This window comes from Pezoporus occidentalis, unplaced genomic scaffold (assembly GCF_034315485.1).
Source record: "Pezoporus occidentalis ecotype Australia unplaced genomic scaffold, CSIRO_AGI_Poc_V1 ctg351, whole genome shotgun sequence".
Classification (NCBI taxonomy): domain Eukaryota; kingdom Metazoa; phylum Chordata; class Aves; order Psittaciformes; family Psittacidae; genus Pezoporus; species Pezoporus occidentalis.
Window position 1 is genome coordinate 113,190 of NW_026915495.1, and position 15,856 is coordinate 129,045.

Below are 15,856 nucleotides of genomic sequence, written 5' to 3' on the forward strand. Positions count from 1 at the left end.
GTACAACATCATAACAGCACTGTTCAGCTCTAAACTGTAGTATCAGTAAGTGGTAACGGGACCTATGTTATTAGACAAATGTGGCACACCTCTGGCATCTGAGACAGAAAGAAAAGGTGTGATTATGCGGTACATTCTCATCAGGGTTTTTGCACAATCAGAGCTTGAACAGCCCATACTGCTTATGTCAAATTTGACACGACAGTAAGGATCGGGCTGTCGCACACACACTGTATTGCAGCAGTTTGTTGACTTCAATAGTCCCAGTTAGAGTGAGAAAATGTCACTGACCCGCAGCTTGAGTGGATACAAATGGGAGCAGCTACCAAAAGAGAGGAGCACAGGTGAGAGGCATCAATAAGGGACCTGGACAGGATGGAGAAATGGGTTGCCAGGCACATCAGGAAGTTCCAAAAGGAAAACTGCAAAGTCCTGCCCCTGGGGAGGAACAGCCCCAGGCACCAGTATCTGCTGTGCAGCAACCGGGTGGACACCAAGGTGAACTTGAACCAACCATGTGCCCTTGCAGCAAAGAAGACTACCGACATCATGGGCTGCATTAAGAGGAGCATTGCCAGCAGGCGAAGGGAGGCGATCATTCCTCTGCACTCAGCACTGGTGACCACCAACCAGTTCTGGGCTCCACAGTACAAGACAGACAAGACGTACTAGAGAGAGTGAGTCCATCAAAGGGTTATGAAGATGAAGGGACTGGAGCATCTGTCCTATAAGGAAAGGCTGAGAGCACTGGGACTGCTCAGCATGGAGAAGGCACAGGGGGGCCTGACTGGTTGTATCAATACCCAAAAGAGGCATGCGAAGAGAATGGAGCTCTTTCCAGTGGTCCCCAGTGCAGGACCAGAGGCAACGGGCACAGTTGAAACACAGGAGGTTCCCTCAGCATGTGGAAGCAGATTTTCCTGTGAGGGTGACCGAGCACTGGCATGGATTGCCCAGGGAGGTTGTGGGGTCTCCACCCATGGAGATATTCCAAAGCCAACTGGTCATGGTCCTGGACAGCCTGGGCAGGGGCTGGATGGGATGACCTCCAGCCACTCTGAAATCCCACACTGTCTCTGTGTGGGAAGCACATTCCTGCCACCCCTCATGCCAGCACTAGCACTTGTGCATCGGATGCTGTCAAGAGCAATGGTGTTTTCTCCATTACACTAAGACCAACCTCTCCTTGCTTGTCTCTTTAGCCCCAGTTCCAACACCCGGGATGCCTGCTTTGTGCTGCACAGACATCAGTGCTTTGCTCGATGTAGCTGTTGTACTGCCTGGTCATGTACTCTGCCATTGCAAATGTTCCTGTAGCTTCTTTTATCATGCAGTTATCTGACACGGAATGGGCACACTCAGCCTGTTTAAACTCTTCCAGCACCTCACAGGTGACCTGTGCGATGCTCTCTGAGGATTTTCTCCATTAGATAGAATATGACATCCTCTATTTGCTCGGCATCACAGACCATGCTGGTCAACACTTCCTGAGGGTTTGGTTCTGAAAACTGGAGACTACAATCCCTCAGGTGAGTGGACTGGAGGAAATGCAGGAAGACCCAGGACATGCTCCAGTTCTCCTGACTCGCTCCAGGCACAACGGGGCCAGTTTTGTTCAGGGTGAAAATTCTGAGTTTCCTCAACCCCAGTGTTTCACTTCTGGGAAGCTCCCACTTTAGAAGCAGCACGTGTCACAGACCGGCAGCTCCCATGTCTGAACCAAACCACCAACCCAAAGCAGCCCCCCCGAAAGCACATGGGAAATAAAAAGAAGATGTGAGCAGACAGATCTGTTTGGCTGCCTTCTGTTTCTCTGTTTCTTGCTTGGAGGCCGTTGCTGCCTACTGGCTAAACCTGCAAGCCCCCCTATCTCAGTGCAGCTGTAGGATTTCCTGGTGGAACCATCGATTCTGATGACTGGCTGGGCACAGGCATTGCTGCGCAGCCCCCGCCACCCTTTGGAGGAGGCTCTAGCCTAAGAGGAGACTCAGACCCACCCTTCTTATGCAGGGGATACCCTCACAAGGTTCCCAGGGGTGTCCTGCCACCAGGGAAGGGGCTGATCTCCCATGGGAAGGACAGGTTCCCTGTTCTCCCCAGTGAGCAGCACTTCTGCCAGTCCATCTGCCTGCCACAGCCAGGACCTGCTCCGTGGGTGCTGTGCCGGGCTGTGATTCCCCCATGCAAGGTGCCCTGTCCCTGTGGTGGCTGGCTGACTCCTGCATGCTGACACAAGCGGGAATATGGTAGGAGCAGGGCTGGAGATCTGCTCTGCCTGAAATCCTCTACCCCAAAAATGTTAGCTTCTGTTCTCCTCGTCTCGATGGCCCCAGTCCAAGGTCTGGTTCCCAGCACAGATTGCATCAGGCTCAGTGCACGCAATACTGAGGCAGCAACAGAGAAAGGCTGGTGGGTAGTTTTGGCGTCAGCACCAGCCCTAATAGACTGTTAAACTAAGGCCATTGTCTCTTGAAGGTCTAACACAATCCAGCAGTCACTGACCGTGGGAGTCTCACTGCAGACAGTGAATGCTGGATCTGGTCCTGAGCTCAGCTCAGTGGTACCTTCAATATCAACAACTTTCTTGAGATGATTATTGTGCATTTGTTATATACTTTGCAAACATGCAAAATGGGCAGGGCTTGTGCTGTATGTAAAGAGGATGGAATTCTCTGGGAACTGGGTACAAGCTCATTATTTATGTGTTCCTATGACAGGTATGTTGCTGCCACAGTGGGAGACCAGTGGTTGGACCAGATGGAGAAGCCCACTTGCAGCATCTCCTACACCCCTGGCTGGTAAAGCACAGTGTATATAGCAAGGGAAAAGGCACCTAGGAGCATCATCAGTCTTGTGACGTATAGATGCCTATGTGTGGGATAACACCTCATCCCAAAGCTAAACCTGGTGCTGCTCCAAAATAATAACAGCAATTAAAAAAATTAACACAAATCATCTCTCAAATGTGCAGTTTCAGATGACAGCTCTGCCCATGCCCAACACAGACACAAACCCTAGTGCATCTCTTACAGTGACTGTGCCACAACCTTCCTTTTGAAAACCACATTCTCATCAAGCAATCGGATATCCTGCACCAAACACGATCAGGAAATCCATCATCTGGGGGTGACCCTGAAAACACACGTGAAAAGGGAGCAAAATTATAAAAATAAACAGAAAAATCAGCAATTCCCACAGACACCCATAAGGCAGAACTTGGAAACAAATAATCCATGGGCTGTGTTTAATAAGAAACCATCTGTTTGCTACAGATGGGAGTGGTCCTGGTACTGTACAGGGACCTGGAATTCCATGTCTCTCCCATGTGTGTCAGAGCTTGACCTACAGCCACAGCCCAGCTCCACAGGAACACTGTAGGATTCCCACTGCCCTTGGCTGCTGCTGTTCCCTGGTCTTGCAGGTGGGAGTATCTGTTGTTCAGCAACCATTGTGGCTTTCACAGCTCAAGTGGTTCTGAAAGGACCGAAGTCTTCCACCTAAACATAACCTCCAGGCCAGGCTCTCCCCTCCTGCACAGCCAGGGCTGAACTTCCCTTTGTCCCATGTCCCAGCCTGAAGCTCCCATCATCCTGAGCAGGGTGCAAGCATTAACTTCTTGTGTGTAGCCCTGCAGGGGCCAACTACGTACTGCCAAGAAAAGAGCCAGGGAGGCTGATGAGTCGCCCTAACAACCCCCAGCAGACTGGAGCATCCTGGGTTCAGTGCTTAACTGTGATGTGGAGCCACCAAACAGCAGGACCCCGACTGGTGGGGATACAAGGAATGTGCAAGTAACTGGTATGATGCTCATCAATTTTTCACAGTGGTGTTCATTCTGTGTCTTGTTCTTTACTTGTACTAACTAGATCTTGACTAATAATAATTCTTTGGTTAGACTACTTAGACTTATTTCAAGGCCAGGTTGGACGGGGCTTGGAGCAACCTGCTCTAGTGGAAGGTGTCCCTGCCCATTGCAGGGAAGTGGACCTAGATGAAATTTAAGGTCCCTTTCATCTCAAACCAGTCTTTGATTCTATGATGACTGATATTCCTTGCACAGTTCTTAACTTCAATATGTATTGTCTCTTTGAAATCCAGGACCTTCCCACCCATCAGTTTGTCCCTCTTGAAAAAACACAAAAGTAGCATCTTTTGTTATCTTTTCTGGATCACAAGAGATCTTTTTTCCAGATCTCTCTCCTAAAACTATTTTCCCACTATCTACCACCACCTCAGACCAGTTTGTGTTCAGATTAACCCTCACCTGCCCTTCTCACCTGTGCATCATGATCCTGAAGCAATCAATACATGATTAGAAACACTTTACACATGGCAGCATGAGAAAGAAAACCAAAACACCTCGTGCTGAGGCTTCCATGCTCAATTTAACCAACCAGAACATAAAAATCATCTACAACACACAAGTAATTGGGACTGCTGCAGACACCCACAAGTCATCTTAATTCAGCTGATTTATTTGGCTTTTTTGCATGTTGTTTTCATTTAATAGTTATCATTAGATAACTATTGAAGCCCATCATGCAAAATGCTGGAGCAGCTCTGCTCTGGAGCCAGGCTGAGAGAGCTGGGCTGGGTCAGCGTGGACAGGAGAAGGCTCCTCAAGGGGAGACCTTAGAGCAGCTCCAGTGCCTAAAGGGGCTGCAGGAAAGCTGGAAAGGGGCTTGGGACAAGGGCCTGTAGGGACAGGCCAAGGGGAATGGCTTTAACCTGCCAGAGGGGAGACTGAGATGAGCTCTTAGGCAGAAGCTCTTCTCTGTGAGGGTGCTGAGGCGCTGGCACAGGGTGCCCAGAGAAGCTGTGGCTGCCCCATCCCTGGCAGTGCTCAAGGCCAGGTTGGACACAGGGGCTTGGAGCAAGGTGCTCCAGTGGAAGGGGTCCCTGCCCATGGCAGGGGCTGGGGCTGGATGAGCTTTAAGGTCCCTTCCAACCCAAACCAGGCTGGGATTCTATGATTCCATGACATGCACAAAAAGAATCAAAAATCAAAATGGGACAGGAGAGGGGAAAGGCTGGAGAAGGAGAGGTGACCAAGGGGAAGAAGGAGGGAATCCAGGCCTTGCACGCACAACTGCAGTGGAAACACTGGGCATTGCAGGTGAAGTGTTGAAGAGCAAGCTGGGCTCTGTGTTCCCAGCAGCAAGAGAAGTGGCCGCTCATTTGGGTTACAGTTTGTCTGATCTCTCAGACTCCCGATACCACCTCCAGAGCCGTAAGAGCACCACAGTGCTCACAAAGATACCAGCAGCAGAAAACAAGATACCACAGGCACTGGCAGCGTGGGATGGGAACCCACTTCCCTCCCTGGTTCTGTGATGTGATCCTGCCTTCGTGCCTGCTGCCGATTTAACGATGGGCGCCTGCTGAGACCTGCAGAACCACCTCTGCCCTGTGCAGGGCTCTGGGCCATGCCCAGTGGGACAACAGCACCGTGCTCAGCGCTGCCCTCCTGGAGGGAACACAGCAGCTCAGCACGGCCCCCCGGGCCCTGCCCCCCCGACACCGGGCACTGTTATTTCAAATAGTTTAATTTTAAAAATATTCTATTCAGTGCTAAAATAAGTTTCACTCCGCGCGCAGCCGCGCTTCGGCTTCGCCAGGCTCGATCACAGACTCGGCGGGACATGCAGTGGCGGCAGGAGGGGGGGACGGACAGGAGGTGGCGGGGGCACGGGGCACCTTGGGCATCCTTCGTCGCCCGGGACGTGAATACCGGGACCGGGGTCCCCTGGGCACCAGAGAGCGGCTGGAGGCCCCACCGGGGAGAGGTGGTCCCGCGGGGGCAGGGCAGAGTGGCAACATCCCTGTCCCTACCCCATGGGGGGGGAGCGCCCCCGCCTCCCCTGACACCAATGGCTTAAACGAGCGGGTTATTGCACAGCGTCCCAGCGGGGCCGGCCCCCCAGATCGCTCCGGGCGGGTGGGAGGTGGCTCCCCCGTCCCCGGGGAGGGCGGGCAGGGGGGAGGCACAAGCAGGTAAAGAGCACCCACCGGTGCGGCAGGGCTGTGGGGAGCCCCAGGACAGCCCTGCATGCAGCCACCCGCCGAGGCCCCCCGGCTCCGGGGCAGCTCGGTGCAGGGAGAGGGAGCCAATAAATAGAGGCAAATCTGCGGGTGCTGGCAGGGCCCCGGGAGCGCAGGCGAGGGCAGGGCAGGCGGGGCCGGGCGGCTCTGCGAGGGGCTGGCGAAGGCGCTCTCCCGGCCAGGCAGGCTAGCTCTCCGAGGCCGTGTGGCACACAGAGTTCTGATCAGCACAAAATCTCTTCAGGGGCGGCGCACCGGAATCCTCCTCCTCTTCAGTTACCTGCAAGAGACAGAGGTCACAGGGGCTCGGCTGCCCATCGTGCTGCATCACGCGGCGGGGACACCCCAGACTCATCCATCAGGAAGCTTTTGGACACCAGGAGTGTGAACCCACTTCAGCCCTGGAGCCACTGTTTTACCATCCCCACTGCATCCTTTCTTCATGCTTTATCACCTGACCCAACCTGCTCTAGTGGAAGGTGTTGCTGCCCATGGCAGGGGGTTGAAACTGGGTGAGCTTTAAGGTCCTTTCCAAACCAAACCATTCTAGGATTCTATGACCCAAGCCAGGAGATGGCTCAGAACACCACGAGATTTGGGGAGCTCCCAGAGGACACTGGACACTGCAGAGCAAATCCATCGAGATGTTTCTGCTCATGGCAGTGAAAGGGCAAAAGCAGGTCTGTGTGTATTTGGACATGGCTACAATGCCCCTTTCCTTACCTGAGTCTCAAGAGGGACCGGCTCTTCCTTTGTAAGAGTGGGAGGCTCATCTGCAACTTCCGAGGAAGGCAGGGAGGGCTCTGGAGAAAACAGGGGGTTAATGCCATTGCCCAGGAGCATAGCAGATCCAGCTATGTAATAAGCCAGGAGAGGAGACCTCCGTCCCCATTTTCCTGTCCACATCCAGCCACATCTCAGCTGCCCACTGGACAAGCAATGGCTCCTGCAGGATGGGGCCCAGCTGCCTTTCTTCCCCTTTCCCAGGCCAGCACCCACCTTCCAGCGTCTCCTGCCCCAGTGTAGGTGGCTGTGAGTCATCCGTGCGGAAGTCGGACGTGTGGGCAGGACTCATGGACTCGCTCTGCTGGGGGCTGGGGCTGGAGTTGGGGCTGCTATCCACCTTGAGCTGGTAGACATCTGACAGCGAGCTCTGGTTGCTGTTCTCATCTGCAGAAACAGCACCTAGTGAAGAAGAGCACCTTGACCCAGGGACACAGGCAGCTGAGGATGGCACCGAGAGCCGGGTCTTGGGGAGAAGGAAGGGCACGGTCAGAGGCAGTTTGAACACAGAGGATTCGCTGCAACCCAGCACTGAAGAACTGCCTAGCATAGGACTCTCGCCAGAACACAGCCGGCACCAGATACACAACAAGCCAATGGCACAGGGACTGCCTCTGCCACGGGCACTGCCCAATCTCACACCTGCAGCTTGCGAGGGCCTCAGGCAGTTGATGGCAGAAAACCCTTGCCTACCCACCAGGGCTTTGTACCACTTCTGTCTGCAAGGTGCAAACTAAGGCCAGGAGCAATGTGCAGCGCCCACCTCCCAGCAGGCAGGCAGTCCTGGCACACACCTTTGCCAGGCCAAGTGTTCTCAAACTGCAGACCTCCAGCACCAACCCCCTCAGCCCATGTAATGGAAGTGCCAACACACTCTGCAGTTCTCCTTGGTCACACGAACTGCTGAGGGCAAGGCTAGGCTCAGGTGTATACTTCACTCCAGCAGGCAGTCCATGTACTGCATGAGCCTTGCTTGGCTCCACCAGAGCCCTGCCTGCTCATGCTGGCTGCAGCGCTCCAGGATCAAAAGCAAGGTGACAGAGGTCCTCCACCTTTTAATTCTAAGGCCCTGCTGGAAGCAGCCCACTCAGCTGCAGGCAGCTGCTGGCTTCTCTCCAGAACGGACTGCAAAGTGGGAACGGGAATCACCATTCCTCTGGTTCCCCATGAAGCTTCCCACGGGAAGCAGCTGGTTAAAGTTTCCTCTTACAACAAAAATTAAGTTTCTCAGCAGGGACAGAAGGGGATCAGCACAACCTCAGCTTCTCCAAGGCCTTAAACTTTGTCCCCAGCTGCAGTGGGGCACTGCCACACTCACCTTGGAACTCCAGGAGGAGAGAGGAGTTGGCAGAGGTGTCAGCTGGGAAGCCATTGGGTTCCCGGGCATTGCTGCTACTTGACTTGGATTTCTCTTTCTTGAGAAGAAACAAGAAAAGCAGAAACACAAAGTTAGAGGAGCCCATTGCTGGCAGGAGTATGCAGAGGTGCATAAACTGCTCCGAAGAGGCTGCTTCCCTGTCTCTCTCCCAGCAACCTGCAGGGATGTGCCTGTGCAAGCTATTCCGTTTTACACACTTTCGTAACTGAGCAGCAAAACTGCAGCTATGAAGGTTCACAGTCAGTAACAAAAGAAGAAGCTGACACAAGAGTACTGCTGAATGAAAATAAGTCATAGAACCGTGGAATGGTTTAGGTTGGAAGGGACCTTAAAGCTCATTCACCTCCAACCCCTGCCACGGGCAGGGACACCTTCCACTGGAGCACCTTGCTCCAAGCCCCTGTGTCCAACCTGGCCTTGAACACTGCCAGGGATGGGGCAGCCACAGCTTCTCTGGGCACCCTGTGCCAGCGCCTCAGCACCCTCACAGGGAAGAGCTTCTGCCTAAGAGCTCATCTCAGTCTCCCCTCTGGCAGGTTCAAGCCATTCCCCTTGGCCTGTCCCTACATCCCTTGTCCCAAGCCCCTCCCCAGGTTTCCTGCAGCCCCTTCAGGCACAGGAGCTGCTCTGAGGTCTCCCCAGAGGAGGTCCCGCGGTACCCACCTCCTTGCTGTCCGCCACCGGCACCCACTTGAATATCCGCAGCGAGGTGTCTCCCACCGTCACCCACTTCTTCTCCCTGCGGGACAAGCCAGCAATGGCAGCGGCTCCACGGCGCCCGGCCACAAGCTCTCACTAGCCCCTCCCACGCCCCCCTCACCGCTCTCCGATTGGCCCAGGGGAACGCCAATCCAGAGCAGTACCGCCCCCGCCCCCCTTTCCCCGCACACCACGTTGTGATTGGCCCTGCTGCCCGTCCATCACCGGCGCTTCCGGTCCCCCCCCAGCTCCCGAGCAAACCGGGCGAACTAATTGGCTGCCGCCTCGCTGTCCCGCCCGCTCACCCACGCAGCACGGTGATTGGACACTTGCTGCCGGGGCGCCTCCGCCGGCAGCCGTGTGGCGCGGTGATTGGCTGCGCGCGGGGAAGGCCCCACCCCCACGGCCCCGCCTCTCACCATCTGCGGACGCGCTCGATGGCCGCCATCACTTTCTTGATGTCATCCTTGGCGCGGCTGCGGGTCTCGGCGCGCACCGACCGGCCCGACATGGCGCCCGCAGCCCCGGCAGCCCCGGCTCCGCCGCGCCCGCCGCCGACAGCCGCGCATGCGCGAGCCCGCCCCGCACCGTGCGTGCTGCGTCACCGCGCTCGCCACGCCCCGAGGACGGGTGGGGAGGGACCGCGGTGACGTAAGGCACGCATGCGCGGTTCGCCCCGCCCCTTTATGTGCTGAGCCTGTGCAGGTGGCTCCGTTTGCGGCGCGTCCCGCCCAGCGCGGGACCGGGGGTACCGGGGCCGGGGGTACCGGGGCCGGGCATCCCCCCAGCAGGGCGCGGCTGCAGGAGCCCTGCCTGCATGCAGGCAGCAGCAGAAACCCCCTGCTAGCATCAGCGTTTGAGCTTGGGCAGCAAAATAAACTCCAAACCCTCTTTTCTAAGCCCAGAACCCCCCCGGCCCCCTCTGACCCCTCACTGCGGTGCACCGGGAGAAGCCTGTGGCAGAGGGAGCACACGCGGCACCCCAAGGTCCTCGCCCTTGCTCCCCATCCCGTCAGTACAGCAAGGAAGCAGGCGAGGGGCAAGCCGGCTCTGACCAAACTCCTTTATTACAGCCTGTTCAGCGTTATCAAAACCCCCAGTCCCCGCAGGCAGCACGCAGTGCCAGATGCCCATGGGCAGGCTTTCAGTGTTTCTTGCCATAGATGGCAGCCAGGGCCTGTCGGGCACTGGAGATCTGCTGCTCCAGGCGCTCCCGCGTGGCTTTGTTCCCAGTTTTTTTCAGGATTGCCTCCATCTCTTCCACCACTGCTCTGTGCCCAGCCGTGTTGTGGAAGACACGGATGGCCCGGTCCCCGCATGACACCAGGTAGCGGCTGCTGGTGTCAAAAGCCAAGTCTGTGATGCCCTGCCCGTGCACACCGGTGAAGCGCTCCTCCTCTTCACCTCTCCGTGTGTTATACACCACGATGTCTGCGCCACTGGAGATGGCAACAACATGAGCATTGGGGGACAGGGCAATGCGGCAGGGCTCTGCCACTTCACACTTCCCTGTCAGCAGCAGGTAGGGATCCTGTTGCTTCTTATATTCCACATCTGTGTCCCAGAACTTCCACGTCCCATCCTTGGAAAGAGTTGCCATCCTGCAGCCAGGAGAGGAATACAGTCAGCACTAGGAAGTCTGGCAGCATCCCTGCCCCAGCCATGCCTGCCCAGCAGGAATCCTCGGTGGAGAGAGGGCTCTTTTGGGAAGTGTGAGTCTGTGCAGACACACAGCTCTCGCCCTCTGTCCAGAGCAGAGAGAGCAGACACGTCCAGGAGAAAATCCACGGGGAAGAGGCAGACAGCACAAGCCCTATGGGGCTCTGTGCCCAGGGCCTTGCTCCCCCTTAACAGGTTGTGGAAGCAGCGAGCTCATGTGTCCCAAGGGCAGAGCATGCTGCTTCAGGCAGCAGTGACAGGCCCTTACCTCCTCGAGTCATTGGAGAAGGAGAAGGAATGTATGCCAGCAGCATGGCCTTTGAGCTCAAAAGCCCTGGCAACCTCCCGGAAGTCTCCGTTCTTACTAAAACACACCTCCCACACCTTCACGTCAGGGGTAAAGCCGCAGGAGGCCACAAACCTGCATGAACAAACAAGTGGAGACACAGAGGATCCATTACCAGGCAACGCAGGCTTGAGGGGTACGCCCTGCATCGAGGTGAGCAGTCGAGGCTCCATGGAGGCAAAACCATCCAGAGCCCACAGTCAAACCATGGCTTGAATCAGCTAAAAACGCTTACACTTCCCAGTGACAGCAGGCTGGGAAAGGGAATGCCCCCAGGAACCAGAGGAACTTCAGAATTAGGCCAAACTAAAAAACCTAAACGGTTCTGATCTCCAAATGCAGTGAGCTCAGAACACAAGTCCTCCTGCAGCACCAAGTTAGAGGCAGAGAGAAGAACAAGATCTTCCCGTAAATAAATCTCCCAGTAATAAAAATCTTAATTTTATAATTAACCTTTAAAAGGTTACAAACACAAGTTGGAAATGCTGTTTGCTTTGTGCACGCCATTTGTGTTGTCCCATCTCCACTCTCTGAGGAGAGTGCTGCTCTCCTGGCTCCCCAGGAGATCGTCAGCAGGACAGCAGCACCAAAGCACAATGGCAACTGAGCATCTGAGCTAGGCAGGTGAGAGGCAGCGCTCCGGCAGGGCTGCTACCAGGGGCTGGAATCCCTTTGAAAAATATGGAGCCCTCAGAAAATCACATTAAAATAGCAGCCAAGTGCCAATGAGCTGAACACGCATCCTCCTGTTCCCACCCTGGAACACCTCCTGCCCCTCACCTCCCGCAGGGTGACACTGCAGCGTAAGCATTGCTCATCTGGTTAGTGTTAATGCTGGCCAGGACTTGACCCTTTGGGCTCCAGATCATGATGGTAGTGTCATTGGAAGCTGTCATGATGAACTTTCCTGGGGGAAGAAAAGGCAAACATCAGGAGAGCTCCCAGCTGTGATGCTACCACAGACTCACCAAAGGCCCAGGACAGTCCCCAAGCAGGGCGACCCCTCCCTGCACCCAGTCAAGAAAACCAAAATCGGCACCAAAAGTCAAGGAGTGGCAATCCCCTAGGCCAAGGCAAAGAGCCTTGGCTCCCAGTCATGCCTTGGAGCACCTTGGGCATGCAGAGACCCTGCATGCTCCTCACCCTGCACCCACAGGGCTTGGCACTTCACTGGTTCCACAGCAGGAACGTGCTGCTTGGTCTTCCCCAGGTGGCTAAAATGCAACTTTCAAGTCGTGGGTTGCAGCAGGTAGGTGACTACAACCACACTGCTTTGTCCAAATTTACTGGCCAGGTCAGCAGTTAGACCTCTGTTTGCCTCCACTTTTCCCTCTCCTGGAGGGGGAGCTGCCGATTTACCTTTCAGCTATTTTTGCAAATGCAGTTTTCACTGTCACAGCTGAACAAAGGTCTCAGTTAACCTGTTCTCTGCTCTGCTATTACAGAGGTGAACTCACAGCCATCCACTTCCAACTGTCCACTGCCTCATCAAGCCCTCACCATTAACACATACTCCCTCCCACCCCATTCTAGAAGATCCCAAAAGTTTCACATAGACCATACGAACTCACTAGAGAGCTTTTTGACTGGTTAAAGACAGACTGGTGGGCCAGAGAACAGTGAGCCTCTCAATAGTGAGACCAGACGTCTCTGCAACAGCGTGCCTGAAAATGCAGATGAGGAGACTGGGCAAACTGGAGTAGTTCTGTGCTTCCAGGAATACAATCTGTCCAAGAAGGACATCTTTCAGGTCAACTGGTAGTAAATAAAGGCAAAAAAGTGACACCTAAGACACTACAGAGAATGAAGTACTGGTGAAGAAATGAGCCTTGAGAATGCCAAAAACTCCAACACTTCCAACCCAACACCTCTTGCTGTACATGAGACATAAAAGCTGAGTTGTGGTCAATGGCTCAATGTCCAGCTGGAGACCAGTAACAAGTGGTGTTGCTCAGGGATCGGTATTGGGACTGGTCTTGTTCAACATCTTTGTCGCTGACGTGGACAGTGGGATTGAGTGCACCCTCACCAAGTTTGCCGATGACACCGAGCTGTGTGGTTCGGTTGATACCCTGGAGGGAAGGAATGCCATCCAGAGGAACCTTGACACACTTGTGAGGTGGGCTCATGTGAGGTCATGCCAACCTCATGAAGATTAACCATGACAAGTGCAAGGTCCTACACCTGGGTCAGAGCAATCCCAGGCACAGCTACAGGTTGGGCAGAGAAGAGATTCAGAGCAGCCCTGTGGAGAAGGACTTGGGGGTGTTGGTCGATGAGAAAATGAACATGAGCCGGCTTCAGTGTGCACTTGCAGCCCAGAAAGCAACCGTATCCTGGGCTGCATCAAAAGGAGCGTGACCAGCAGGTCGAAGGAGGTGATCCTGCCCCTCTGCTCTGCTCTTGTGGACCTGGAGCATTGTGTGCAGTTCTGGTGTCCTCAACATAAAAAGGACATGGAACTGTTGGAACAAGTCCAGAGGAGGACCACAAGGATGATCAGGGGACTGGAGCACCTCCCATATGAAGACAGGCTGAGGAAGTTGGGGCTGTTCAGCCTGCAGAAGGCTGCGTGGAGACCTCATAGCAGCCTTCCAGTGTCTGAAGGGGGCCTATAAGGATGCTGGGGAGGAACTCTTCATTAGGGACTGCAGTGATAGGACAAGGGGTAATGGGTTCAAACTGAAACAGGGGAAGTTTAGACTGCATATAAGGAGGAAATTCTTTCCTGTTAGGGTGGTGAGGCACTGGAATGGGTTGCCCAGGGAGGTTGTGAATGCTCCATCCCTGGCAGTGTTCAAGGCCAGGTTGGACAGAGCCTTGGGTGCCCTGGTTTAGTGTGAGGTGTCCCTGCCCATGGCAGGGAGTGTGGAACTAGATGGCCTTAAGGTCCTTTCCAACCCTAACTATTCTGTGGTTTTATGATACTACCTCAAGCCCCAAAAGTGAGCAGATCATTCCTGTACCTGTCTCTGCAACTCCTATGTTGATGATGGGAGCTTTGTGCTTCTTTGGGAAGTCCCCAGCAGCTGCAGTGAAGGTGAAGTTGCTGTCATCCTTCTTGGTCATTTTATAGACACGAATTGTCTCGCTGCTCGCCAGCCAGACGACAAATGCCCTGTGGAAGGACAGACACTCTGAACCATTTAGAGATGCCTCAGTTCACCTTGGCTACAGCAGGGAAGCTACCAGATCACTCACTGGCACCTGAGGAAAAGGATGCACTGGCAGATAAAAGGCTGTGTGCTTCACAAGGGCACCAAGTTCTCTCTCTGTGTGAGCAAAACTACAACACTAAATGGAAAATAGGACTTGTTACTCCACATCTGGAAATGAGATCTCTTCCTCTAAGAAATGCCACTTGCAAAATGCCAAGGTATGCTTTTCCACTGGTGATCCCAGTCAGCTCCCTCCTGAGCCCAAGCGAGGCTCAGCAGCCTAGCCCAGCTGCAGGATGCTGGAAATGACTTTGACAAGCCCCTTCCATGGGTGCAGCAAGCTGGGCACTAGGATATTTGCCTGGAGAACCACATTAAAGTGATAGCTGCTTTCATGAGAGGGCCACGAATCAGCAGTACCACTGAGTCCTTGTGAGGGAGGTCACTTCCATGCAGCCCAGAGGACACATCACTGATGGTAAGCAAGGTTTGTGCTGTCTGACTGGCACCTCTGTCCACAGGACATGGAGACACAGGATATGGCCATAGCTCCGGGGAGACCTTAAGAGCGTCTTACCATTACCAAAAGAGACCAACAAGAAAGCAGGAGAGGAGCTTTTGACAGGCCAAGGGGAATGGCTTTAACCTGCCAGAGGGGAGACTGAGATGAGCTCTTAGGCAGAAGCTCTTCTCTGTGAGGGTGCTGAGGCGCTGGCACAGGGTGCCCAGAGAAGCTGTGGCTGCCCCATCCCTGGCAGTGTTCAAGGCCAGGCTGGACACAGGGGCTTGAAGCAAGCTGCTCCTGTGGCAGGGGGTTGGGACTGGATGAGCTTTAAGGTCCCTTCCAACCCAAACCAGTCTGTGCCTATGCTACGATTCCATAACGTCCCGGTGCCGCTATGCCCCAGGAGATTGCTGTGCCAGGGCTGGATGAGGTGTGGCCATACCGTGAGTCGGGGCTGAAGCGGACGAGCTCGGCGTGGTCCAGCCCCATGTTGGCACGCAGGCAGTGGTGCTCACGCGCCGCGAAGTCGCGGGTGCTCCACAGCCGGACCGTGCGGTCATCGGCGCACGACGCCAGGTACTTCCCGTTGCTGCTGAAGTCCAGGCAGGAAACATTGCCACTGTGGCCCTACAGAGAAGGCTCAGTGACCGCAGGGCAGAGGCCCTGCGGGGCAGGAGGCGCCGGGCCCGGCGGGGCACCGGCACCGGGCACACACGGTACCTTGAGGGCGGCGACCAGCAGCCGGTGGGTGAAACTGTGCTGCTGTGCTTTGTCCCGCCGGGCCCGCGCCGCCGGCTTCGCCTTCCGGTGCTCCCCCGCCCGGGGGGCGGCCGCACCGTTCGCTTTGGAATCTGTGGGGCGCGGAGGGTCCGGCGGGGCCCGGGTCAGCGCCGCCCGGCCCGGCCAGCCCAGCCCCGCTTCCCCCGCCGTCCCTGCGGTACTCACCGAGGGGGGACGCGGCGGGCATCCCCCGCGGGCCGGCGCGGCGCAGCACGGCCGCGAGCAGGAGGAGGATGAGGATGAGGAGCAGAGCGATAGCACCGGGCAGCCCCAGCACACCCACAGCCACCGCCTCCATCTTCCCGCCACCGCCACCTCAGCGGGGTGCGACACTGCGCGCATGCGCACAGCGCCACGCCCTCCCTGCGAGCGACCCCTGGCGGTGGCTGCGTGGGACCGTCCCGCTCCGGACCAGCCCCCGCCCCTGCCCCTGCGCCTGCCCGTGCTCAGCCCCTGCCCGTGCCCCTGCCCCTGCCTCTGCCCGTGCCTCTGCCCGTGCCCCTACC

At 55.7% G+C, this 15,856-nt stretch overlaps 2 protein-coding genes across 5 annotated transcripts; both read right to left on the reverse strand.

Moving 5' to 3' along the window:
* Positions 1-5,528: 5,528 nt before the first annotated feature.
* BCL7B (BAF chromatin remodeling complex subunit BCL7B) lies at positions 5,529-9,481 on the reverse strand. 3 transcript variants are annotated; one of them, XM_062630446.1, is made up of 6 exons: positions 9,322-9,481; positions 8,867-8,942; positions 8,144-8,240; positions 7,042-7,227; positions 6,766-6,845; positions 5,529-6,322 (listed from the first exon to the last, which is right to left on the reverse strand). In XM_062630446.1, the coding sequence occupies exons 1-6, from the start codon at positions 9,411-9,413 to the stop codon at positions 6,230-6,232; spliced, it is 624 nt and encodes a 207-aa protein (XP_062486430.1). In that variant the 5' UTR covers positions 9,414-9,481; the 3' UTR covers positions 5,529-6,229. The 3 variants fall into 3 exon arrangements, with proteins under 3 accessions (XP_062486430.1, XP_062486431.1, XP_062486432.1); XM_062630447.1 differs by having other exon boundaries at positions 7,042-7,212; positions 9,322-9,479; XM_062630448.1 differs by having other exon boundaries at positions 7,042-7,291; positions 9,322-9,385.
* Positions 9,482-9,951: 470 nt separating this feature from the next.
* Positions 9,952-15,674, reverse strand: TBL2 (transducin beta like 2). 2 transcript variants are annotated; one of them, XM_062630457.1, is made up of 7 exons: positions 15,516-15,674; positions 15,291-15,421; positions 15,013-15,197; positions 13,874-14,025; positions 11,688-11,814; positions 10,830-10,982; positions 9,952-10,503 (listed from the first exon to the last, which is right to left on the reverse strand). In XM_062630457.1, the coding sequence occupies exons 1-7, from the start codon at positions 15,646-15,648 to the stop codon at positions 10,047-10,049; spliced, it is 1,338 nt and encodes a 445-aa protein (XP_062486441.1). In that variant the 5' UTR covers positions 15,649-15,674; the 3' UTR covers positions 9,952-10,046. The 2 variants fall into 2 exon arrangements, with proteins under 2 accessions (XP_062486441.1, XP_062486440.1); XM_062630456.1 differs by lacking the exon at positions 15,516-15,674 and having other exon boundaries at positions 15,013-15,159.
* Between the last annotated feature and the right edge of the window lie 182 nt (positions 15,675-15,856).